General features: G+C 37.1%; 1 protein-coding gene and 1 long non-coding RNA gene across 2 annotated transcripts in view; both read right to left on the reverse strand.

Moving 5' to 3' along the window:
• Positions 1-16,093, reverse strand: part of LOC130235316 (uncharacterized) — a 56,434-nt gene extending 40,341 nt beyond the window's left edge. Inside the window, exon 1 of the long non-coding RNA XR_008838380.1 lies at positions 15,984-16,093. This is a non-coding gene — a long non-coding RNA (uncharacterized LOC130235316). The remainder of the gene's footprint in view (positions 1-15,983) is intronic.
• A 2,845-nt stretch (positions 16,094-18,938) lies between these two features.
• Positions 18,939-26,943, reverse strand: part of pard3bb (par-3 family cell polarity regulator beta b) — a 641,621-nt gene continuing 633,616 nt past the window's right edge. Inside the window, exon 23 of the mRNA XM_056465228.1 lies at positions 18,939-22,628. Within this exon, the coding sequence (XP_056321203.1) occupies positions 22,268-22,628 (361 nt within the window). The 3' untranslated portion in view covers positions 18,939-22,267. The remainder of the gene's footprint in view (positions 22,629-26,943) is intronic.

The following is a 26,943-nucleotide window of genomic DNA, read 5'->3' on the forward strand; positions in this document are numbered from 1 at the left end:
AACACAGATGATTTGCAGCAGTTTGCAAGAGTAGGCAGGGGTTTAAGATTAAGAGTCTACCATGTAGACAGAGATTTTTGATTAATTTAATCCAATTAAGTTCATAATCAAACTAAACAGAAATCAGATTAAGACATGTGGAGTATGCCAATTTTGGTCGCATTATTGAAGTGCAGTACAGACATGTAAACGCCTTTATCAAACTATTACCCTCGTGTAGGATTTTTGCCGTACAGACACATACATCACGAGAGTTTTTTTCCCCATACGGCATGCAGTATCAAATTCTATTAAAACAACACTCTTCCACTAGTTTAAACTCACATCCAATATCTCTTTTGTCAAGGGGGATGAATATAATGTTCCTGAATGAAAGTGAAAATGTTAAAGCCAAACTACAGTTAAAGCCGACAAATTAAAAATGAAACACCCAAAATTACATAAAACTCCGGATAGCGAAGGATAGCGCAGTGACGCAATGACATTAATCGAAATATGTGCTATAACATGTAAAACGGGAAAATGTGAAAAGAACATTCAAAAAGAAGCTCATGTAAACACCTTAATCATATTATTGTCTTATTTACATTAAGGTAAACAATTCAATTACTAATGTCCATGTAAACGTTGTCACTGTATGCTCACCCCTTTGACATACACTTGACAAAATAGCAATGGCAAGACTGTATATGGTATGATAATGCACATTTTGAAGTAGTTCATGTGAATTGAATGATATAAATGCCAAATTTTGAATTAAAATCCCTTAACTCGCAAAACTCGCTCACTTGAAATGGATTTGTGCAAGAAATAGTTAATTAGCAAATAATGGGAGATGGGGATCAATCTGTTCTCTCCATTATGCTTGTTTACTATTGGCTACTAGGTTACCAATACTACAGACAGCCGCTCTAAAAACTTGATGGCTACGCATTTTTTTCCTGTTTTTTGATACTTTGAAAAGATTTGCCTCTCATTAAGATGTAAAGCCAGCTAAAGTTTTTTGTTTGCATGAAAAACGTATTGAGAAGCAACAAAAACCATTTTTATTCTGCGATATATATTGCAATATTAATATAATTTCACTAGATGAATTGAATAACTATTTGGAAAGAATTTACAGTTTTAAACTTATTGGGATGATTCTGTAGGAAAGTGCATAAAATATAATAAACAATATACAAGCATAGATAAATTCAATAAAGAAAAATATAACAGCATTTAATAAACAGCATTTTATTGTTTTGCGAGGCATCAAACTGTATTCAGGAATACAGTAATTGAATAAACAAATGTAAAGTGATACTGCATAGTCTTCGTTTTATAAACATTTCAATAAAATTAATCGTTATTAACTTGTCAAGTTATAAATGGTACAAGCTTTTATGCCTGGATGCTTTTAAAACCCTCACATAGTCTCAGGCCTCAAAAAACACTTGCAAAATGATCAATTATAATCCAGACTCAACATTGCGTATACTGGCGATGTGACTATTGCGAATTATATTATAATATATTGTACAATATATTGTGCGGCCCTTGATATATATATACACATCCACTGTATGCTTTGCACTCTGGCTTGCAGAAAGTCTGTTAGATTTGCAATTGAATTTTTGCCATCTGCGAGGACTTGTGCAAATGATATGATTGCTTAAAAAAGGTGTCAAATGCATTCATGGTCAAAGGCTTGCATGTTAAATTGTGCATGAATTGGAGCAAAGCAATTAAAAGTCTCCAGGGTCTCGAGCACAGTTTTACCTTGACAGACTGTCTTAAAAACAGAGCACGAGAAGCTGAACAAACAACAAGATCAGTTTAGTGCATTTTTACATAGAAAAACAATTCAAAAGCAGGACTCTGGAATGGAAAAACATGTTTTGTGTTAACCCGTGTGCTGTTGACATTAGAAATCATGAACATTATGCACCTTTAAAAGTCATGAGCAGCTCCAAAATGAATCTATCATGCTGTCTGAGCTTTTGGCTTGACTAGGGAAAAAAGTGCTTTAAAAGCTTTCTGACTGACTAAACTAAGAGGCTTAATCACTTTTTTTACAGTATTAAATCAAATTCACCATTTACAGAGGCTAATGCTGTCACAAAGACCAGTGTGATATTTCAGGCAAGTTATTTGTTCTGAATAAAAGTTATTCGTTAGTTCTGAATAAAATATTTATAATTTTTCTTCAACACATTCTTCTATAAAACAAGCTATACCATATTTTACTATTGACATACAGTAAGATATATAATAATTTGGGGGGCAGAATTAAAAAATAAATATTCTGACTTTTTGACATCTCTTCAGCATTTCTGAGGACACAGCGATTGTCCTTTCTCAGGAGAAAAATCCGAAAAGCAGGAGAATTAAGCCTAAATCCCCCATTCCCCTCCATTTAATCTCATTATTGTCTACGAGAAACAGCAGATATAATAGAGATCTATTCTAGTTTTGTGATTGACTTTAAGAACAATCTCCTGAACTTTCCACACTGGAGATTTATTTATGAATGACAGGCAAGTGCTTTTAGAAAGAAACGTGATTAGAAATATTTACTCCCAAGTTCAGCAAACTTCTCTGCGAGTTACATTATTGCGACATATGGGCCCTCTCCAGGGATCCAGGATAAACTGTGCTGCCATGCATCCTACTCAGACCTGCTAACTGAAACATACATGTTAACAGCAGGGGAGATGTGCGGCGTAAGTATGAAAGAGAGCGAGCAGAAGGGAAAGGAACGCCAGAAAGTCTAAGCGCTGCAGTGCTAGGTGTCATGTTGTTTACATTCCCTCGGACACAGTTCTGCATGTTCTCACCACTTATCTCTCTGAGTCAACAAGAAGACAGAGCGGTCCCGCAATGTTTCACTTCAACTGTCCAATTGTTTAAAATGGCCATTTTACATCTCTGAGCTTGTAAAATAATCTCCCTCAAAGATCTTTTGAGAGATGAGCTCTAAAATACACCACTAAATGCCCATTATAGCCAAATTCCACCGGTGCGTTCCTGAATCCAAAAGGTGCTAGTTTCTCAAATATTTGTGTCTGCAAACTATTTTTAGCTTATTTTAACACTGCCATCGACAGCAATGGCCCGTTTCCACGGTGTGGTATGGTACAGTTCAGTTTGGTACGCTTTTATGGCCGTTTCCACTGTCAAAAGGTACCAAAAAGTGAACCGTACCCTACCACTTTTTGGGTACCCTTTTGAAAGGGTACCTAGCACAACAAAAGGGTACCAAAAGACACGCAGCCGAATGCTATTGGATTACAGAGAAACGTCACCAACGTGTACACAAGCAGGAGAATGAAAACAAAGAAAGCTGCCTTTTTAAATACACAGCCGAGAAATTACGACGTAATAATATAGACATATAATAATGAGACATGTTTGAGCTCAAACAAACCTTGTCATTGTCTTGATGAACAGCCACAAAGCCAAAAAGAGCAAAAATTACCCTGTGCCCCGTAGTTGTTTACAAGGCCATCTAAAGTGCGAGCAATTTCGCTTTCTCCCATGCACGAGCCGCGCATCTATATTTGAAATAACGAACTTCTTGAGCTGATAAGTGCTTCGAACTAAGTGCTTCTGACATCCGACCCTTTTAGAAATGGACAAACACAAGAGTGGCGCGCGAAAAAAGGAGAAGCCTGACAAAACAAAGGAGCAAATAATTCTTAAGAAACATACAGTAAAACATGAACCACTGCAATGTTAAACTATTATCATCACCTTTTGGACCATTATGAACTCGGAATAATGGAAATACTTACTAACAAGAGGTTACATGTGCTGCTAAAGATTAAAGATACAGATGAGAGGTTTGCACTGACTGTAAGCTATATGCTGCGAGTTGTTTTTGAACCCAAATAAGGACTGTCTGTAGTTTTTCTGTAATTGGTAACATATCAGAGACTGTAAAGGTCTGTATGTGTTCATATATGTTGCACTTATTTTATGTAATCGCAGACAGTACAGTAGACTATTTCGCATCATTGATCAGCAGTTGAAATCAAATCCTGATCATAGAAAGGTTAGTAATGAACATTCATGCACAAGTATTTATGTGTATAAAGCATCTGTTTTGTGAGAAGTGCTTCTCGTATGATATGTGAAGAACACGTACAGTTTTACTTTCTGTACCCTTTTGGCAGTAAAAATGCAAGCCTGGTAAAGGTGACCCATACCGACCATACCATACCGTACTGTACCACTGGCCACAAATGGATATCAAAATACAATAATGACCTGTCTGTTTGTTTTTGCTGAAAGGAATGCCCCTCAATATGCCAAGATATAAACTATTTTAGATTGAGCCAGTTGGGTGTTTACTTACACTGGAACGAGTTATACTGTGCTGAACAAACACCATAAAAACCTTTGGAGATGTTTAGCATTGTGTATGTCTTAAACACATACAGTGTTCACGCTGCTGTTCTCAGCTCGTCAGACACATTGAAACTTCATTCAGCCTCAATTATTTTGTATTCCCATTTTCCGCAGAGTGTTCCAACATGAGCTCACTGCACCGCTTCCAATGAGAACTGGAGAGGGCCAGTATTCCTGGACCTCACAGCCGCCAATAGGCCGGAGAGATCTGACCCACGTTGCTGTGTGGGAGGTTGCCATAGCAACAGTTTGTTACAAGCTGGCAATTGGCGTCAATGATATTCCTAAGGACACCCCACTAGAAAGCCCCAAACCCTGCTCAGGAAGTATATCTGTGCGCATTTCAACCGGAGAGGATTTGAATTTACACCCTGTTAACAAGTAGGATAAGACTCTCCAACAGAGCGGATTAATGTGGCGAGTGCGTGAGAGTGGCAGAGACTTGTGCCGTCTGGCTCCTCCACGGCAACATGCCGTCAACGGCGTCCGTTACCACAGTGACTCCATCTTCTGCTCTTGCAATGGTTTGGAGTGCACCAAAACGGTGAAAGGCATTTCCCGCCTTTATTTATGCATTTAAATATTTATTTATCCCGTTATCATGAGGAACCACAAAACAACACATGTTGGTAATCTGGGCTGTCAATTATGTGCGGTGGAAAATCCCTTTTCTGCATTTTCTCACCCAAATAGCTGTGTGAAGAACGTAAGCGATCTTCCAGTGGCGTAAATTGCGGGTTCTCTGAGGGTTGCTCAAGAGCTCTGTATCTGTGAGGAGCAGATCTAAATGGCTTTGCCTTTTCAAATCACTTCGCTTGGACACTTCAGTGGTTTTGGATTAGACTTCAACTTCCCTAATGCAAAACCATTTAAATGCTAGCACATGCCGACGCAGACTATTTACACCGTCACTGGCAGCTGAAGAAATTCCAAGCACTTTTTTTTTCTTTCAAAAGAAAATTTTCTCTCTGGAAATGAATGCCTTTTTGACAGTAATTGTGAGATCCAAGTACAGGAGTATGCAGACAGAATGCTCCCTAGACAGCAGTAACAGGGTGCAAAAACAAAGCAATTAGCTGTAGGCTCCAGTTGGCGTAGCATTGCTCTAGTTGCACCGTGATGCAGAATGAAGCATTTAAGATTCTGGCAGTATTATCTTCTCTGCTCAAAACGCAGATAAGATCTTTGTCCTGTTTGGGATGGTTTTAAGAAGCAGAAATTTCCAACAACTGTAGCTTTAAGGCTATGCATTATGTACTGTAGTTCTCATTCAAAATCTCCTAATAAGTGTCACCATTACAAAACATTTCTTGTAATGATATTCCAATAAGCTTTGTTTGCAATAATGGTGTCGTGAAGTATGCTGTTAACGGAGATGGGGTCTTAATAACAGAAATGGATTTTTATGAATGTGCCTTTTAATATTTACAGTTTTAATGAAAGTGCCAGAGTTTTGATAGTTGGTTACAGCAATTAGTGGCCATTCACACCAAGTACGATGACTATTTTTGTCATTCATGTACTTTTGAACAATTTTTCTAGTACTATGAATTCAGCATGTTATTCTTTTTTAGTGCTATGTACTGGGGTTGTCACAATACTGAAATTCGGTACCAATCAATACTGAATTTTTGGAAAACGTTAATTTCAAGCTAATATTTAAGCACTTTCTTAAGCAGCGCTGATTTGCCATTGTGTTCACGTGCTCAACAGAAATGACTGTGATTGGCCGTGAAGGTCATCAGTTCACAGAACTCATCGCTGTTTACTAAGTGTAACCACAGATACAGGGACACTGAAGCATTTTAAAACCAAGATTCATCAGCGGATCGCTTGTATGTCAGCTTATAGACAAACCAGCTGATCGACGTGACTTTGAAACACTCCAGTGTCCCTGTATCTGTGTTTACATTCAGTATACAGCGATGAGTTTGGTGAACTGATGACCTTCATGGCCAATCAGTCATTTCTGTTGAGCACATGGACACAACGGCAAATCAGCGCTGTTTAAGATCGTGCATCTTTATTTCTATAGCACTTTTACAATGTAGATTGTGTCAAAGCAGCTTAATATAGAAGTCGAATAAATTGAAATTGAAACTGTGTCAGTCCAGTTTTCAGTGTTGAAGTTCAGTTTAGTTCATGTCAGTGTGGTTTAATTTTCACTGCTGAAAGTCCAAACACTTAAGAGCAAATCCATCGATGCTCAGCTAAACAAGTCCCAAAACAAGCGAGCCAGTGGCGACAGTGGCGAGGAACAAAACTTCACCAATCCTGTATAGCATGAAAGATTCTTTGGAATGACTTTGGAGTAAATTATAGCTATTGCAAAATGGTCTGTCTTCTCTTGAAAAACAGATTTTTTTTTCAATGTAAATTCTAGATCAATCCAAAATTTACTTTTAAAGGTGAACACGTTAAAGTTGAACTGATAACAAGTTGATACATTAACTGATAAACCCCTTTTTTTATTTACAAAAGCATTTTAGTGATGCCTCTGCTACAGCCTCTTTAACAAGCTCCATTGGCCTCCGTGACAGGTAAAACAAATACTATGGTAGGTTTCTTGTTTCTTAATATCTGCTTTTGTGTTCAACAAAAGGCATAAAATAATAAATGATTGGAACAAATAAACGGTGGCATTTATGGGTGAACTAACCCTTAACTGTAGAAATTATAGCATTCTATGCACCAAACAGGTTTTTTTTTCCTTAAGACAAGGATTTTTGAGGTCATACGGCAAATACTTCATTGAGGAAATGCATTAAACTGCTAATCAAATCATTTAACAGGGTCTTCATGACTGTTTCCAGCACATTGTGTCCTTAATTAATTGAGGAAGTCATCTTTTCAACATTTAAGGTCTTTGAGGAAGGACCTGGGCTTATCTTAGTCATTTTGCAAAGAGCAAAAAACCAGAAACACCCTCCAAAACACAAAAAGGGAAATGGAGGGATTGGCGGTCCAACAATCAGGAGGAGAAAGAGAGAGGTGAAGAAAAGTGTGAACTAAGTGATTGAGTGAATGAATCAAGCGAGAACAAACCAGATGAGATCAGGCTTGATTTCTGAATGCAGGTCAATTTGTTCCTGTTTCTTTGCATTTTGAGTGAACAAAGAAACTTGCCTCTCTGACTCTTTCGCAATCAGCTCGCAAATTCTCTCCAAAATAACATCAGCCTTGATGAAAAGTGCGAGACATGATGACAACATGCTTGGTTTAGATGCAGAGAGTCACACAGACTCACATTTCTTCCTCTGAATTAAAGATATACTTCAAAATCACTGACTGCTCGCTCACAATTTAAATGAGTGTGTTGTTTGCCAAACGCCGTGTCCTGGGTTTTTTTCCGCAGGCCTAGCCATGACCCTCGGGACGCTTTAGATGAACCTGTATCATAAGACCCCTGGCAGTAAGCCTGACCACAGGAAGTAAAAAGCACAACAGCCTTTAGCCACTCTTGGAATGTGGGCCAACCACAAGAGACAAAGGGAATATTGTATTCCTGAAAGGCCTAATAGAGAGGGGACAGCGAACTATGCCAGAAATCTCTCTCTCTCTTTCCCAAGCTTTCATTTGTTCTTGCTTTCTGGTTGTTTCTCTGCTCTCAGCACAATATGTTTGGGTCAAGAGTGGGTATGGTGGGGAACCTCAGCCAGAAGGGAAACAGCTGCTCCGGTGTTTGCAAGCACCATTAGACTGATATGCGGACAGGAAATGGAATTTAAACTGGCCAGATGCAACTGTGCTTTAATAGGTCCGAGCCAGGCATCTTAATACTCTGCCTGTGACCTTCATGGGGAACAGATTTTCAGGGCTGTGGTATCAGTGATACTGTACCGGTTTACACTCCTGTGAGCCTTACAGTAGAGGCATCGACTTGCTATCAGGATAGTGGTGTGACTGTGTCCTTCATATCTGCAGGACTGCTAGGGTTTATTTCCAGAGGATAGGATAGGTGCACTAGGAAAGAGAAAATGTGGTTAACATTTATGATTTTGAAAAACTCATTAAAATAATAATGATAATAATAATGACTCAGTTTGCGTGGGTTTCTTCCGGGTGCTCCGGTTTCCCCCACAGTCCAAAGACATGCAGTACAGGTGAATTGGGAAGGCTAAATTGTCCATAGTGTATGTATGTGTGTGAATGAGTGTGTATGGGTTTTCCAGTGAGGGGTTGCGGCTGGAAGAGCATCCGCTGCATAAAACACATGCTGGATAAGTTGGCGATTCATTCCACTGTGGTGACCCTAGATTAATAAAGGGACTAAGCCGAAAAGAAAATGAATGAATGAATGAATGAATGAATGAATGAATGAATAATGACTTAACTTAAAAATAAAGGGCAATTCCAGCATTATGGATGTGACATTTGCAGGAAAAGCTTAAAACATAAATTCTCACTGAAAGTATTTGCTAACATTTTAATGAAACTTCTGTTTATATTTTCCAAAACAACTAACCACAGTGTTATGGGATCAGAAAAATATCAATCTGTAATTTTTTTTTAACATTATTAACGAGGAAAATAAACATGTGTTATGGATGTGATCAAAATAGTCAATATACGACATACTCTGTAAAAATTCTGTATATTAAAGGGCACCTATGATGAAAATCCTCTTTTGTAAGCTGTTTGAACAGAACTATGTGTAAATATACACGGCCTACGGTCAAATTTTAGTGATAGAAACACAATAAGTTGTTTTTTTAAATTTCCTGACGTTAAAATTGGATCCAAATCCTTCCCATTTTGAGGCCCACTGCAATTTGACGTAGGAGTGTGGTTTTCCCCACCCACCGAATCGATTGACTGCCAGGTATTAACATGCCTCCATAGTAACGCGTATAACAAGACAGGACATGCGCAAAGCAACTGGGATTAAAAGATCTGTTCAACTCTCTGTGATCATCTGCACCTCAAGATTGAGTTTGACAAGTTTAAAATATTTGAAATTTAAAACAGTACATGTTTGTAATAAATAGTAAAATCGCTACGTAATTCATCACTACAGACGCATAGTGTCAGTACAATTATAAAAGAAGACGCTTCAATCCCAGTTTGTGGATTAAAAGCAGGTTTATTTTGCACATTAATATAACGCATATCCATACAGCAGTGGATATTAACATGTATCCTGTCACATTTGTCATGCAAAGCTAAACGTGTGTGTGCGTGTAACTTTATAACAACATTGTGTGTGACTCATCGTTGCAGAAAGGCTTGAATCAACTCAACAAATATATCAAATAACAGTTAGGACAGTGCTTACTGTAGTTAGGGAGATCTGCTTCATTCTTGTCTGTCACTGTGCTGTTTATCTACGTGAAGGCTACACACATCAGAGAAATACAGACAGATCTTTGTGGCTCATTTACAGGTCATTTACTCATTTAAGGCACAAGCAACAAAAACAGCTACACTGTCCAAACAGCTCAAATTTCCCAGATTTAAAAAAGGTATAATAAATAGTCTGATGAGTGTTTTGGGCTGAAACTTTACAGACACATTCTGGAGACACAAAAGACTTATCTTAAATCTTGAAAAAAAGGGTTAAATAGATGCCCTAAAACCCCAATGGAATAATGCTAATTAAAAGGGATATAAGTTGGCTCACTAAAGAACAAAAATCTTTGATTTGATTTTATTTGACATTTTTGCATTTATGAGGAAAAAACTTCTTTATGAATATGACACCTCTCCGTTATGGATGTGACATACATTTGAAGTCAGAATTATTAGCCCCCTGAATTATTAGCTCCCCTGTTTATTTTTTTCTCTAATTTCTGTTTAACAGATTTTTTTCAGCACATTTTTAAACATAATAGTTTTAATAACTCATTTCTAATAACTGATTTATTTTATCTTTGCCATGATGACAGTAAATAATATTTGACTAGATATTTTCAAGACACTTCTATACAGCTTAAAGTGACATTTAAAGCTTAACTAGGTTAGTTAGGTTAACTAGGCAGGTTAGGGTAATTAGGCAAGTTATTGTATAATGATGGTTTGTTCTGTAGACTATCAAAAAAATATATTGCTTAAGGGGGCTAATAATATCGACCTAAAAATGGTGTTTAAAAAATTAAGAACTGCTTTTATTCTAGCTGAAATAAAACAAATAAAACTTTCATCAAAAGAAAAAATATTATCAGACATACTGTGAAAATTTCCTTGCTCTGTTAAACATAATTTGGGAAATATTAAAAAAAGAAAAAATAATCAAAGGGGGGCTAATAATTCTTTTGTGACTTTGTGTGAAATCAAGTATAATTGTTTGAAAATATTAACAGACATTTCAGTATTTTTTACAGTAAAATACAAACTATGTAGAAAGAGTTTTACAATTTTGGTAAAAACTTTTTCATGGGAAGGTTGAAATTGACATGGAATTGCTCTAAAGCTTGGAAAATAATTACAGCTAATAGAATGGACTTATTTAGCATTTAGACATTATGAACTTCACCATGTGATGCCAAATCATAACTCATATTTTATGGTCACATCTTGTGACACCATATGCGGCATGGGGTCATTTACCTCTCTATGATCTGCACTGCATTCATATTTCAGGTCTTCTCAAAGTTTGAATGCGGAGAGAAACCCATCTTTTTAGAGGTCTTGGACTTGGTCCAATATGGGATATGCACACGGACCTTTAATTTCAGCCAACCAGCCACAGTGCTTCCGGTGAACTCTCTTTCTATTATAAAATTGCTACATTTGAGATCTGAATTCTTTTAAATCAGTGATCTTCATTTCCTGATAAATATACATGTATACATGTAAATCCTATACATGTAAAGTGGGTCACAGACCAGACAAGGAGCACTGCATTAAATTCTATTGTCCCCCGCCATGTCTTTAAAATATGACATTTTTTTTTACCGCAGTATTTTCAATGGAGTTTCTGCGCTAGCCTGCTCTTCCTGACTGCGCTAGCGGTCACATGCTTTCTTTTCATTTTACACTTGAGCAACTAAATGAATGCTTAAGTCTATTTAACTGAATGTATTGTACTTACATTACAACATCGATGCTGTAAGTAACCTTATTAAATTAAAAATAGTCACATTAACCTTTCACCGAAGGTTTATCATTGGCTGAAAAACACTAGCTGTGCATATAGTCCATTGGATGTTGTGGACCATTAGTTTTCATTTATTCTAATGAACCACAGTGAGATTTTTTACTGAATCAAAACTGTTAAGTGTGAACACACTGTTAAAACAATACAATAATAATAATAATAAATAAGTTTAAAAAAAAGAAACCATAATAACCCCCCAGATAGTTTTTAAAAATGATTTTTGTGAATTTCTGAAACGCCAGACACCATAATAGAAAAAAGCTCCTGCAAATGTGTGATATTCAAATATGATATTTTGTGTGTGTGTGTCAACACCATATGCCGTCAACACCATAACAATTTCTGAATAGCGACAAGCGAATAGATGTGCTAGAAAATCAGCCTGAGAGCATCTTGTACTCTCAATTCATTTGTTCCCCGAAGTGAAGATTTCTAAATATCTGTCACATTATTTGCGGTTAGCACTATTATTTGTATCTGACACAAAAGACACCTATTCTGTGAGCAAATTGAAGAAGCGTGTGAGCGTGCGCCAAAAGATGAATGAATACATCCGAAGCACTTCAAAATGATTCCTTATGCACATAATCTGTTATTTTGTCAGTTTCGTCGGCTGTTTTGTCACCGCGCTCAAGAATCAGTGTCGAGTCAATGCGACTTGGGTCTTTTGAAAGAGTGTGTATTTACTGGAATCTCACAAAAGACAAATGTAAGGTTTTAAGCACAAGTAACTACAGTACAAAAGCACCACTGGCGACACTGAACATTCAGCTCACAGGCGTGGAAAAGTTCAAATGAGTGTTTTTATGTTGCTGTTAAGCTGTAAAGCTCGAAGAGAGAGATGAGAGGAAACAACTCCAGACTGTCTGTCACAAGCTGTCATAAATCAGATTCCACAGCATGCATTTACACACAAAGAGACAAAAAACATCCATACACTTGCTTCCAATTTAAACTACATTTCCACAGGCACATTTGAACAGTTCTCAAAATTTCCCTCTTGTGCTGTTTGAGAAGATAACATCTTCAAACTAAAGAACTGCTTGGGTTGCAAATCCACCAAGCTGAGACTTCCCCTTATTGAATTAAGACGAGAAAAAGAGAGATTGTGAAGGAGACGAGGAGAGGCGAACAGAACCTCATAAAAAACAAAGCTTATAACGTCTCTAACATTACGCATAAGCTAATCACCTGTCTTTTTTTGCTTTGTCAAATTAAATTAGTATCAAATTAATGGCTCGTGTTAAAGAAATGATCCGTAAGCCAGTGAACGTGTGGCACGAATGACAGCACAATAATTTGATCGCACTGTGTCAGAGTCATTCAGCATATCTGTGGGAGACGCTTCTTCTTCAGCACTAAAACAAGCACTCGGACTCTCTCCCGCTCTCTCTCCCTCCTGTCAGCCGTGACAGCGCGTGCAGCCACACTAAATGGAAATGTATAATTACTACGGCCTCAAATGCTAATTAAAACTTTGCCTAATAATAATTCTCAATAATTACACATCCCAAATGGATTCTGGGAGCGACGAACGTCTGGGCAATTATGGCGGCGTACTTTCTGCCTCTGAGAGAAATGGTCCATCCACACACACACACACACACACACACACACACAAGAAGAAAGAAAACTCCACTCACAAACCTCAGACAGTCCTTGAACACGACAAATAGAAGGATTTTTGCTTCAGACAGCGGCATTAAGGCTGAGGAATAATATCATTAGCTTGTAAATCAACACTTGCGGAAAAGCAGAGCAAAATTACGGCGTGATGCAACTAAACTCATCAAGCCACCAAGCCAATCAGAAGCTTTCTTTCTGTTTAGGCTCTTTCTAGCGCACATAGGACTGCAACAAAATATAAAAGTACACATACCTCAAAATGCCATGATGCTTCACCGGACGGCATAATTACATGTGGATCTTGGGCTTTGTCATTTAATATCTATTCTAAAAATTTGCACAGTAAGTGGATTCTCCTTGTGCTGATAGCAATACAAAGCGTGTGGCCGAGGCACCTTGAGGAAACTAAAGGTTTTCTTGACGCCTTTCTGCCTTAATTAATATAATTCTATAAGAGCCTAAATTAAAAATGTAATGTTTATTATTGATTAATAACATGAGTTTGTGTTTTATATACACAACAGTTCTGTCTGGTTCTTGAATCTGATTGGCTGATAGCTGTGTACTATTCTGCAAATAACAGCACTTGTACAGCCTCTTCACCCTTGTGTATTACTCCACCCACATACAGCCACAAGCAGAGGACACGCTACAATTTGACAAATATTGCAGCTGTTGGACAACATAATGTACTTTTGAGGCTTTGTTAGTCGAGAGTGTAGTTGTTTAGATTGCAACTATGCAGTTTATTTATAAGGAAAATGCGTATTTTAAAATATTTACAATTTCTGAGAAACAGCGCATTGGTGGCGATTAGCCTGTTTTTGAACAAAGATAGTTGATGATGGTTATCAACAAGAGGTGACAGAGACCGCATAATAAGTCCTAAGAGAAAAACTGCGTAATTTCAAACTACCGCTAAACAAATCATTATTAAACAGGTAAGTGACTTTCTAAGTCAATCTCTCTCTTTTGTATGTTGCAGTGCTGTATTAATATCATGATGATATTGTGATCTCCCAATTGCATCAGAGAAAACTGGAAAATCTATGTAGACTGATGATATTTCATGCCGTTCAGCCTTATAACCTTAAAATGTCAGCAAAATCCTGTTTTGTCATCACTTTAGACATTACGCTAGAGAATCATTCAAATACTAGCTCTAAAGTGACTGTGAAGTAGCAACGGTTTTTGCTGTTCTGACATCAGCTGCAGATTGTGAATAAGTGGCAGAAGAAAGTAGTTTCTCATACAAAAGGGTTTTTAAGACTCCCTGTGTTTGATTTTCTTTTTTATATAAACGATTAAGCCGTCTAACTGTTGTTTAAACACTATATCACACTCGTAGTATTAAACTCCATAATATTGTAATATTCCAGTGAAAATTCATGTCGTTTTTTTTTTTTTTTGCATTTGACATCAACAATCCCAGCTGATAGCCAATCTATTGTACTTTTTGTATGACCAACATGGGGATAAAGAGAGACAAGTGACCGACTGCAGTTAAGACTGGAGTGCTTTGAAGTACTTGATAACATCATTCAGCTTGCCTTGGCTAATCTGGTTATCCTCACTGTAAATCAAAATATCATGCAAAACAGCCCTTCTTTTGAAAACTTCTTAAACATATCAACGGTCAGAATGTGGTTCAGCCAAACATGCATACATATGTTGTGTATATCTACAGCAAAATGTTAGTTCTCCTTGATAGAAAACAAAACACTGTTACCAGAATAAACTGGTGAAGCTGATTAAGCTAGTGATCACAGCTGATTTTAGAGGGGTTTTAAACACTTTTTATACTACTCAGGCAAGTCTGAAGCCCAGCATAGTTATTGAACAGTTTACCCATTATGATATTAGAATGTAAAAACTCTTATAAAATAGGAACTAAGGAGAAACAAACAATTCAATGTTCTAGCATAAGAGGGGCTTATAAATATATGAAATTTCACTATCTGTCTGCAAAACGCCTAGAAACAAATACAATATTTATGAGAAAAAAGATTAGATAGACACACAATGAATTATAGAGTTATAGCTCATGTTTAACAACCATAGAAACATCAATCAAGTGGCAAATTCCGGGAGAATGGCATGGTCTAGTACAGTGGTTCTCAAACTTTTAAACCAGCGACCCCCAATGTAAGATCGTCAAGAATTTGTGACCCCCCCCCCCACTACTAAAGCATATACAAACAATAAAAATAACCTTTTTTAAGCTGTTCACAATATTTTAACTATATTTACTATACATTACAGGGCTCGAAATTAACATTTTTGCTTGGTAGTACTGATGCTCCTAACTTAAAAAATTTAGGCGCACCAGTCAAAATTTAGTGGCTCCAACCAACTATCGCACTGTTGCTACAAGTTTTATAAACAGATTTATTGCATTTGAAACCAACACTAATCAAAACTAACAAGCAAAAAAATATATATGCATGCGTGAGGAAAATATGTCTCAACGAAATCCCGTTATCACAAGAAAATACATTTTTATAACATAAGTGAGTGACCAAAAGATACACGGACGGACCGCTCACCGGCCCTGCATGCACTGCTTGACATGAATTCATTAATGAATCTGTTAACGATAACTGTGCTGTGTTCACACGGGTGGTGTCTAATATTGCACAGATGCTTTTGACATATACCTTATTATTTGCATACGTCGTTTTAATAGCAATACCGGTCTTTTCATGAGCTACAATATTAGTTTAATCTTAGTCAGTGCAAGCCCTTTTGCAATGGTGTACGTGGTGTTAACTTTTACATATAGCTGCACGGCTGACAGCGTCTGGCGATTAAATAAAGGATTAAACAGAACATCTCGTGCTTAAAATGTGTAGATGTGGCAAACAGTTACCTGAAAATTCCGTCCCACAGACTTTACACTGAATGCTTTAGTTATTTTCATAGCGGACTTGAAGCCAATGGAAGTCTTTTATCCACTCTTCGAAAAGTGTAGATGGAGGATTAACATTCACCACACGATCAGTAATCAGATGTGCTATTATTTGTAGCTTTAGGTGTTTCTAAATCAAAATCTGTCAGTGTTCTTTTCATTCTCATCTGCAGCACTTTACATTTTCGCGGTTGTAGCTCCTGTCATCTGAAGACAAGGAGGCGTTGACTGAGTGATTGACAGCTGATTTTAGCCAATCCATTTGTGTTCAGTTCTTGGAGCAGTGGGCCAATAAGAAGAGCGCGAAGGCGGGGCAAGCGTTGCGGGCTTTGAGCACCACTTGGCTTTGTTTACTGCGGCAAGTTGACATGACAAGTTTTAAACTGTTCCTAAGCACTGCGTTTCAAGTTCAAAGATGCATTCTGCCTGAATGTGTCCTGAATACTTTATGAATTTATCAGTGATATCTTTAAAAAATCTGAAAATATTAGCTTTCACTTGTAATACTGAAAAATATTTATTATAATCACTCAAAATTACACAATTTTTAAATCACTCTCGCGACCCCTTGAAATTATTCTGCGACCCCCAGTTTGAGAACCACTGGTCTAGTATACTATTACACAATGGCAGTTCATTCATTTTCCTTCAGTTTAGTTCCTTAGTTATCAGGGGTTGTCACAGTGGAATGAACTGCCAACTATTCCGGAATATGTTTTACACAGAGGATGCCCTTCCAGCCACAACCCACTACTGGGAAACACCCATACACTCTCACATTTATACACACGCTCATACACTACAGTCAATTTAGTTTCTTCAGTTCACCTATAGTGCATGTCTTTGGACTGTGGGGGAAACCGTAGCACCAAGTGGAAACTCTTGTGAACATGGGAAGAACATGCAAACCCACACAGAAATGCCACCTGGCTCAGCCAGAACTCGAACCAGTGACCTTCTTGCTGTGAGGTGACAGTGCTAACCACTGAGCCACCATGCATCCACAATGGCAGTTTTATTTTATTACTATTTTCTTTTAAATACACATTTTTCCTCTCCACCTCACACCTGCTAGATTGATCAAGATGCATTCTGGGATATCTGGCTGTCTCTTGTTTACCCATGTCACACCCTGAGTACATTTTCAATAAAATAGGTGGAGAAAAAAAACACATGGGGATTTGAACTGTGATGTAAAACGTGGAAAAGGAACAGTACTAGAATGGTTTGCAGCTGATAACATTGCCAAGGCCACAATAAGATACAAGAACATGTATTGAGAAATATTGAGCAATTTAAGATTTTTTTACCCAAACAAATTAAAAGATACTTTGTTTTGGGCACCTATCATGAAAATCCTCTTTTGTAAGCTGTTTGGACAGAACAGCGTATAGGTATATTGTGTCCACTGTTATATTGGGGTGATATAAAGACAATAAGTCTCTTTTTTTAAATTTCCTGATGCTAAAAGAGGATCCAAATCCCTCCTATTTTGAGGCCCACCACAACCACTGTAGGAGTGCAGTTTCCCCACCCACCGAATTAATTGGCAGATGCATATTAACATGTCCTCATAGTAGGGACATGCGCAAAGCAACTGCGATTATAAGATCTGTTCAGCACTCTGAGATCATCAATCATCATCTAATGGGATCAAGAATGAGTTTTACAAGTTTAAAACGTTTTTAAAACAGTGCATGTTTGTAATGAATTACAGCGATTTTACCGTCTTCATATTATCATCACAGTCGCGTGTCAGTACAATTATAAAAGAAGAAGCGTTAATCCCAGTTTGTGGATGTTAAACCAGGTTTATTTTGTACATTAACATAACGGATATCCATACAGCAGGGGATATTAACGTGTATCCCGTAACATTTGCAGTGTCCACTGTGTGTGTGTGTGTGTGTGAACTTTGTAACTACATTGTTTGTGACTCGTCATTGCAGAAAGGCTTGAATGAACTCCACAACAAATACATGAAATAATCATTGGTAAAGTTCTTACTGTAGTATTTCTCACAAATGTTATGTGAGATCTGCTTCCTTCATGTCTGTCACTGTGCTGTTTATCTGACACAGCCAAGGTGGAGACTGAGGCACGTGGGAACGGTGGTCGGGGAGAACAACCTTTAAAGGCACAGGCACCAAAAACAGCTACATTGTGTTCAAAGCAGAAAATTCTAAGTGGTTCTAATGTTCTAAGGGGTTTCAAAAAATAATCTGATAAGTGTTTTGAGCTGAAACTTTACAGACACATTCTGATAAGTCAAAATGCTCATCTTAAATCTTGAAAAAGGGGTAAAATAGGTGCCATTTAATGCTTTTGATATTTTACATTTAGCCTATTATTAGCAAACTGATTTTCTTGAAGTAAAAATACAGTTGCACTTTCAGTACTGCTTATCTATGGAAATCTAGATATGAATTGAGGAAGAGCGATTTACTTGCTGAACAATGGCATAAAACGAGGTGAATCATGAGTTTTTATTAGTTCCTCTCTCCTTTTTGTGATTCCTAATTGTTGTTAAGTCGTTTGGTGCCGCTGGTGGTCTGAAATGGCACACCTTCCACCAAATGCCATTACATACCCTAATGTGTCTTTCTCTCCCAGCATTCCTCTTCAGCGCAGAGCTCTAATTAATCCTGAGCAGATAATGTGGTGTGCGGCCTTTGTAATTATCACATGAAACTCTTCATTCTCCAATAGCCCGAATTTCATCTGAAATTTAGAAATTGGACCGTAATCACAGATGCATATCACCTCTTCATCTTAATTGATAATTACTGCTGTGTTAATTTGCAGCCATCTATTATCACACGTGCAGGTTGGCTTTTTATCAGGGGGGGCTGGGAGATAAAAAAGCCGAATTGTACTGGAGGATTCTATCATTCTCCACAGATACGCAGCTAGATGTGAGTTTCAAATGCATATTTATTGAAAATGTGTTATATAAAAGACAACATTTTTGTACATGGTGTTAATGTAATAGGTGCACAGATCATTCTGTTTGGTAAAACGCTACATTTGACATGATTATCGCTTACTACGATCAATAATACTTTTATTTATCATGTTACCTGAACTCTGAATGCAGAGAGAGTCTTCAGTACCAAAATACATGAAAAACCATTAAACATAAATGGAATGATATACATATATATATAATGATTTTTTAAAACAAACCCCATTTTTGAAAGGGGACACATTCATGCAGTAGGTGTAGATTCAGGTGGGATCATTCATTGTAAGCCCAGGAAGACGTGCGGTTCTCATCCTTCCTCTGTGTCAGAGGTGCTTTGGACTCTCCTTTCCTTTTCCTGAAAAACAACCCCTTATTCTTCATCTTCCTCTGTTTATACGACTTCACATACGGGCAGTTATCATGGTTTGCGAATTGTTGCTTTTTTTTTTTGTTTTTTTTTTTAAACAAAACACTCTTGAGATTTTCAGCAAAATTGCTCTTATATTTTTGCTATGGATCTATGTGCTGTAAACGCAAATGCTGTAAGAGTGGCATGTTCATTTACATCTCATTCAATGAGTTAATGTTCTTCTGTAATACAAATTCAAAATTAAGCGTAAATTGAGTTCTACTAAAAATTTGGATCTCACTTTATTGTAATGGTCTCTTTAATGCATTTTGTTGAATTTGATTTACATTGCATCTATATACCAAGTAATTCTCAATAGATTATACGTAGGCTGTTAGGTTGAGGTTAGGGTTAGAGTAAGTTGACATCTACTTGCAACGTCTCTCATTGTCAGTTAAATGTTGAAGGAGCAGTATCAGCAGATATTAAGGACACAGTCTACTAATACTCAAATGAGAAGTAATTGGCATGTAGTTGCAATGCAACTTTTAGTCAACAAAATGTGTAATAGGGACCATCAAGTCTTACCAAAATTGGATGTTAATTTACTCACCTTCACACACTTTTGTTACAATATGTTTAAGCTGAAACTGTGATACTTAGTGATTTATTAAATGCAAGATAACGGCTACCTGCATTTTGAAACACAAATCACATATATAGAAAAACTAAATGAATACTCATGGCTCTCAATGATACATTGATGTCTTATGAAGCAAAACAATCAATCTGTGAAAAAAAGAATCCATTTTTCTTTAATTCACATTATAAGCTGTAATCCACAGCAACTCAAATTCCTAATGTTTGAAATACACGGACGCACTATAAAACTGTTTGCTGAGGCTGTGGATTAAAGATAATAATGTTATAAACAATGTTACGTTACTCTTAATAAGATGTCAAAGTATTAAATCATTGTATTAAATTAGTTTTGCCTGTATATGTGTTTTGACTTTTGAAGAGCTTGTGATGTGCCTTTATGAGTCACTAAAGACCATAGTTTCAACATTCTAGAACAGAGGTGTCCAAACTCGGTCCTGGAGGGCCGGTGTCCTGCATATTTTAGTTCCAACCCCAATTAAACACACCTGAACCAGCTAATCAAGCTCTTTCTGGGTACACTAGAACAGTGTTTCCCAACCCTGTTCCTGGAGGCACACTAACAGTACATATTTTCGGTGTTTCTTTTATCTGACCCATTAACTTCAGATTTTGGAGCCTCTTCTAATGTTCTGATGAGTTGATTCAGGTGTGATTGATTAGGGAGAGGTTGAAAATGTGGACTGTTGGTGTGCCTTCAGGAACAGGGTTGGGAAACACTGCACTAGAAACTTCCAGGCGGGTGTGTTAAAGGAAGTTGGAGCTAAACTGTGCAGGACACTGGCCCTCCAGGACCGAGCTTGTACACCCCTGTTCTAGAACATCCTAAAACATTCACCTGTATCTTTAAGGACCAGTTCATCCAAAAATGAAAATTGTCATCATTGGCTCACTCTACACTTGTACTCTTTGTCTTTCTTCTGTTGAACAGAAAAAACTATATTTTGAAGAAAGCCAAAAAACTGTAACCATCAAATTCCATAGTATTGTATCTCCTACTATGTACAGTAAGTCCATGGATATAGGTTTTCAGTTTTCTTCAAAATATCCATAAAGAAACCCATAACGTATTGGAACCACATAAGGATGAGCGTTAACACTTTACAATAATAGTACATGAATAATGATGCATTAATATATAAACTAAACATTACTTTATTATGAATAATGATGAGTTAATACATGCGCTAATCAAGAACTAAATTACAAACACGGTAAACTACAACATGTTAAACTACACCATGAGTCACAATAGTGAGTTTATGAGTAAATAATGGCTACCTTAATTACTTGTCAGAACATGTTGTTAATTAATGTGCTAAGACTAAGCTAAATGTAACCAACTCATGAGCTCTTAATGTATGATTATGTCATGACTTTACTTGGAGGGGAACATCACCATTAACTCATCCATAACTACTCATGAACTCCCGTGTTTAAACTGTTCATGTTGATGTTGACAGAGCACTTTTCTATTATTCGGTGTAAACGCACTAGTTGGACGTGAATGAGTTCATGTGTAGTTAAGAATGGGTTAATAATGATGTGCCCCTCCAAGTAAAGTCATGATATAATTATACTTTAACTTATCATGAGTTCATGATGGTTAAATTAAACATAAACTAATGTGGTAATTAATAAAATAATTAGCAAACAATCATGTACTAATAAGTAGTAGTCGTAATTCACTCATGAACTCATGTCAATTATGTTGTCGTTAACGTTAGTTGATGATTAGCACATGCATTAACTCATCCTGAGTTCATAATAAAGTAATGCTCAGTTTGCATATTAACGCATCATTATTCATGTGCTCTTACTTTAAAGTGTTACCGCATGTAAAATGATGAATTTTAGGTGAACTATCCTTTTCAAATGGCTTGAGAGTGAGTAAATTACCAGCAAAAAACGTTCATTGTTAAGCGATCTATCCTTTTAAAGATTTATACACAAGCAGACACACATTAGCACACGTATGACACAGTTTGAAATGACAGATGTAAAGATTGCGCCAATAAAAGTGGTTCTGGAATGGGTTTATATCTGGATCTTGCCAATCATCTGAGAGCCAACATTCGTCCTACAGACACATGAACATATGGAGGGACCGTCTGAGTTACATATGATCGAAAGCTGTGTCAAAACCCTAAGACGCAGCTTTGGCTATCAAGGCAAAACTGTTAGTAGAAGCATGTAAACACCTGTAGGTAATGGTGGTTGTGTTTGGTGTTTGTTCCAGAAACTTCATACATTGGAAAAGGAATGATTGTGTTAAACAGCTGCCGTCATGGGACTCTTCTGTCTTGGGTCGGAGTGTCGAGGCTCTCCGTAGGCGTATCGCTCTGGGCTGGTGTTTCGGTAGCCGCCGCGGTTCATGGTGTCAAAACGAGGGCCTCTGATGGGTATGGTGGGAGATGGGGGGACATCCTGTCGAAGTGGACCTCTCTGCTGTGGAAGAGGGTGGTAGAAGCCGGCGTCGCCCTGACGAGGGTCCAGTGGGCGAGGATAGGTCTCTCTGGGAAGAGGAGGGTAGCCGGGGTGGTAGCCTGACTGAGGATTTGGGTATTGTGCTGGGTCTCTGTGTGCTGACCACTGCTGCACTGGATACTCCATAGGGTCAACTGGTGCTCTTCTGCAAGAGAGTGAAAGTGAAATAAATACAGTTAGGGGAAGGAAGGAGGTGGTAAAACTGGTCAACTGTTCTAACAACCCGTTTGTTTTCACTGGCCAGTTGATAGTTTTCAGTCACATGACCTGTGTGGAGGCTGCCCAGCAAAAAAATCTAATGGGCCGTAATGGCATCTATACTGGGATCTATATGGAAATGTAGCACAAATCAGTCATATTTCTGTAAGTTTTAAGCTACGAATATTTGGATCACATAACAACAAAACAAAACAAAGATATTATCCGTAAATTGTGGGCACTTGCGATCCATATACTGCACCTGCAGCTGTTTTTAAAACCTTTCATTTAGATATTCCTCTGCGATTTAGTTGGTATTGATACCGTTCGTAAGCGTCTGCTTATATATTTAGTGTGGTTTTTTGTTGCTTAGTTTAATATTTGCTCTGTTAAAATCTATTCATTCACTTTTGCTATTTATACTTTGATTTTGCTTTTCAAATTTATACTTTAATTGCTTTTAACCTGCAAATTAGAATAGAAATTGTATAAAAAGCATACAAACGTACTGACAGTGTAGGTACCATAGATTGTTATGGGTCAATGATCCTAACATTCGACACAAATCCATAAATTCTGTTTGTTCATTTTCTAAAGGGATTCTGCACATGCCAGGCGTGTCGTATGTTGGGATAACGCTATATCTTATTGCACAACAATTATCCGTTTTTTGGGAGAGCTTAAAAAGAGAAATTACTACTAAGCCCATGACTTGGCAGTCAGCGGAAGATACTTCCCCTGATGATGTGACGACACGTGAAAACTATCAATTTGACATTTTATTTAGCTTGTTTTTATGTCTTATATGTGTTTCTATATATTTTTTTTCATCTCCCCTTTTGTATCTGTTGTTTTTTTTTGTTGTAACTTAAAACGTGCTAAGTATAAACTTAGCAGGATCAAAGATGATTTAGCAACAACAAACGAAAACAAACAAATAAATAAATAAAAAAGCTGTCAAACCTGCATCTTCAAAAACAAGCATGTAGTTTACATAAACAGGCATGATAGACATCTAAAGATATATTTCTTTACACTTCTATATTTTAACTATAACTAAAGTAAAATACCATTCAAACTTTTTTAAGCAATGATAATTTTATTCAACACATACTCTACAAACAATTTAGCCTACCCAATTCACCATGTCTTTGGACTTGTGGGGGAAACTGGAGCACCCACGCAAACACGGGAGAACATGTAGACTCCACACAGAAATGGCAACTGACCCAGCTGAGGTTCGAACCAGCGACCTTCTTGCTGCTACTCACTGCGCCAACGTGCCACAATATATATATATATATATATATAGTTGACCCATTTACATCGAGCATTAATAAAACTAATACAAGATGCAAATAAACAATAAAAACTATATAGCAAAAAAAGATTACTACTACAACTTAAAGAAGAAACAAACTAAACAAATCAAAAAAAATGAAAGAATTCTGAAAGACTTTCTAATTTAAGTTAACCACTGGTATTGTGGTAATAAACATGAATACAGACATGTCTGAAAACATGGCAATGCCTTGGCTATTTTATATTTGTTATTTTATTTAAAAATACAGATTTATAATAATAATAATAATAATAATAATAATAATAATAATAATAATAATAATAGAGTTTGCATTACAAATTTTTTGGGATTATATTTAATGTTTGCTTAGCAACATGCTAACGTCTCACGTGCACCTCTCAAGCAATTCTCCCATGCTTCTCTGAAGAGCACTATTTGCATTAAGCAAGGGATCATTATCAAGCTGCTACCTATGAAGAGTGCTTCAAAGGAGTCACTTCAAATTCTCTTTCATGCTACTCATGTAGACAGCAAAACAGCAATCAGCTTATAGAGTAAAAATGACAGACCATCCCACAAAAAATAACAAAAAATTGTGAACACAAAGATATCTGTAGAAGACAGTAGCCGATGACTTCTATTCATTCATTTATTAATTAATTTTCCTTCGGCTTAGTCCCTTTATTCATCAAGGGTCACCACAGCGGAATGAACCGCCAACTTATCCAGCATATGTTTTACACAGCAGATGCCCTTCCAGCAGCAACCCAAAACTAGGAACCACCCATACACTCTCACATTCAAACTACAGACAATTTAGTTTATTAAATTCACCTATAGCACATGTCTTTGGACTTGTGGGGGAAACCCGAGCACCCAGAGGAAACCCACGCCAACACAGGGAGAACATGCAAAGTCCACATAGAAACGCCAACTGACCTAGCTGGGACTCGAACCAGCAACCATCTTAATGTTCGGCAACAGTGCTAACCACTGAGCCACCGTCCCTCCCTCACTGACTTTCATAGTAGGAATAAAAATACTCAGAATGTTAAATTGTTTCCATCATTCTTCAAAATATCTCAAGTTGTGTTCAACAGAAATAAAAAAAAAACTCCATCTGGTTTGGATCAAATGATGACAGTATTTAATTTTTAAGGTGAACTGTCACTTTAAGAAGCTGGACTAGGTTATACACGTCAATGCAGCAGAGAAAAGAAGCCTGAGGGTGAACTGATAATGTAATACAGTAACACTTAATCCAGCCGGTGGCATTTTGAGGAGGGTGAGAAGGGAGAGAGCGAGTGAGTCTGGTATCATGATCCTGTGTTACATGTGCTGAGGCAAGCGTGACACATCAAGCACCTGCAACATAAACATTTGAACACGTCTCCAGCACATACAGACAGTGCGGGACAGGACCGACATGCGCTTGGGTCTCTGGAGAGGCAGACAGTTGGTCGTCTCCGGTTTCCTCACACCGGCTGATTAGGGATTAATCTCTGCTGTAAGGAGAGACACAGCGTGATAATTCAGCATGGATCATCTTTCATTGCACAATTCACATTTTTTTCCAGCTCCTGCACTGCTGCTTCCTCAGTGCAGACTTTCAGAGGCTTTAGCTGGCAGTTTCATTACACCTCCACTAAAATACACAGCCAGACAGAAAACTGGAGCAAAGACAAAAGCAGACAGCGGAGCAAGATCCTGACTTTTACTCAAATGCTGAATCAGCTGACTTACCTTTTACATTTTTTTCTTTTTTTGATCAATAGAAAGTTGAAAAGATCAGCAATTATTTGTAACATTTTAAATGTCTTTACAGTCACTCGTAAAAGAAAAAGTAAATACGCCCAATGACATAGCATAGTCAAAATTATTAGCCTTCCTGATAAATTTGAATCCTTTTACAGTATATATATATTTTTTTTGCCCAAGTTCTGTTTAACGGAAAGATTGATCCATCCTGCCTTGAATCAACGGTTCAGGCTGGTGGTTGTGGTGTATTGGTGTGTGGGATATTTTCTTTGCACACTTTGGGCCAATTAGTACCAATTGAGCATCGTGTCAATGCCACAGCCTGCCTGAGTATTGTTGCTGACCATGTCCATCCCTTTATGACCACAGTGTACCCATCTTCTGATGGCTACGTCCAGCAGGATAACACACCATGTCATAAACCGCGAATCATCTCAGACTGGTTTCTTGAACATGACAATAAGTCCTACATGACGGTAATAGTTTGATTGCGGTGTTTACTTCAATAATGCTACTAATATATGCACACTCCACATGTCTTAATTCCATTTCTGTTTAGTTCAGTTATGACTTTAGTCGGATTAAGGTGATCAAAAAAATCGCTGTTTCAAGCTTATGTAGGCCTACAGTTCAAAATTCATGTTCAACTGAATAAACAGTTAATAAACACAAGTACATCTTATAAAACATAATTTATTTTCATCACCAAAAGTAGATCAGTTTCTCAAGCAGTTTGTTATGCATTTGGAAACAGGAGATGAGCCCTGTCTAATGCACCACCTGGCTTGAGAAACTCGTTCTTAAAGACTTACTTTCAGTCATTATTTGGGGAGCACACATATTCTAAATGCTTTCGGCAGAATTCAAATGAGCCATTTTAATCTAGATTAATTCCAAGATTACAGTGATATTAATCTAGATTAAAAAAACGATCTATGCCCATCTATAATATATATATATATATATATATATATATATATATATATATATATATATATATATATATATATATATAGTCAATATTTGAAGTGACAAGAATGGGTGTTGTTCAATAGTTGATGATCCACTTCATATGTTGACTACTGTATATAAATATATATACTTCTTTGATCTTTTAGAAATATTTTGATATAATATCAAAAAACACAATTAATTACTTTATTATTAACTATAAATAAAAAAAATATTATTTGAATATAAA

The sequence above is a fragment of the Danio aesculapii genome, chromosome 9 (assembly GCF_903798145.1).
Source record: "Danio aesculapii chromosome 9, fDanAes4.1, whole genome shotgun sequence".
NCBI classification, from domain to species: Eukaryota; Metazoa; Chordata; class Actinopteri; order Cypriniformes; family Danionidae; genus Danio; species Danio aesculapii.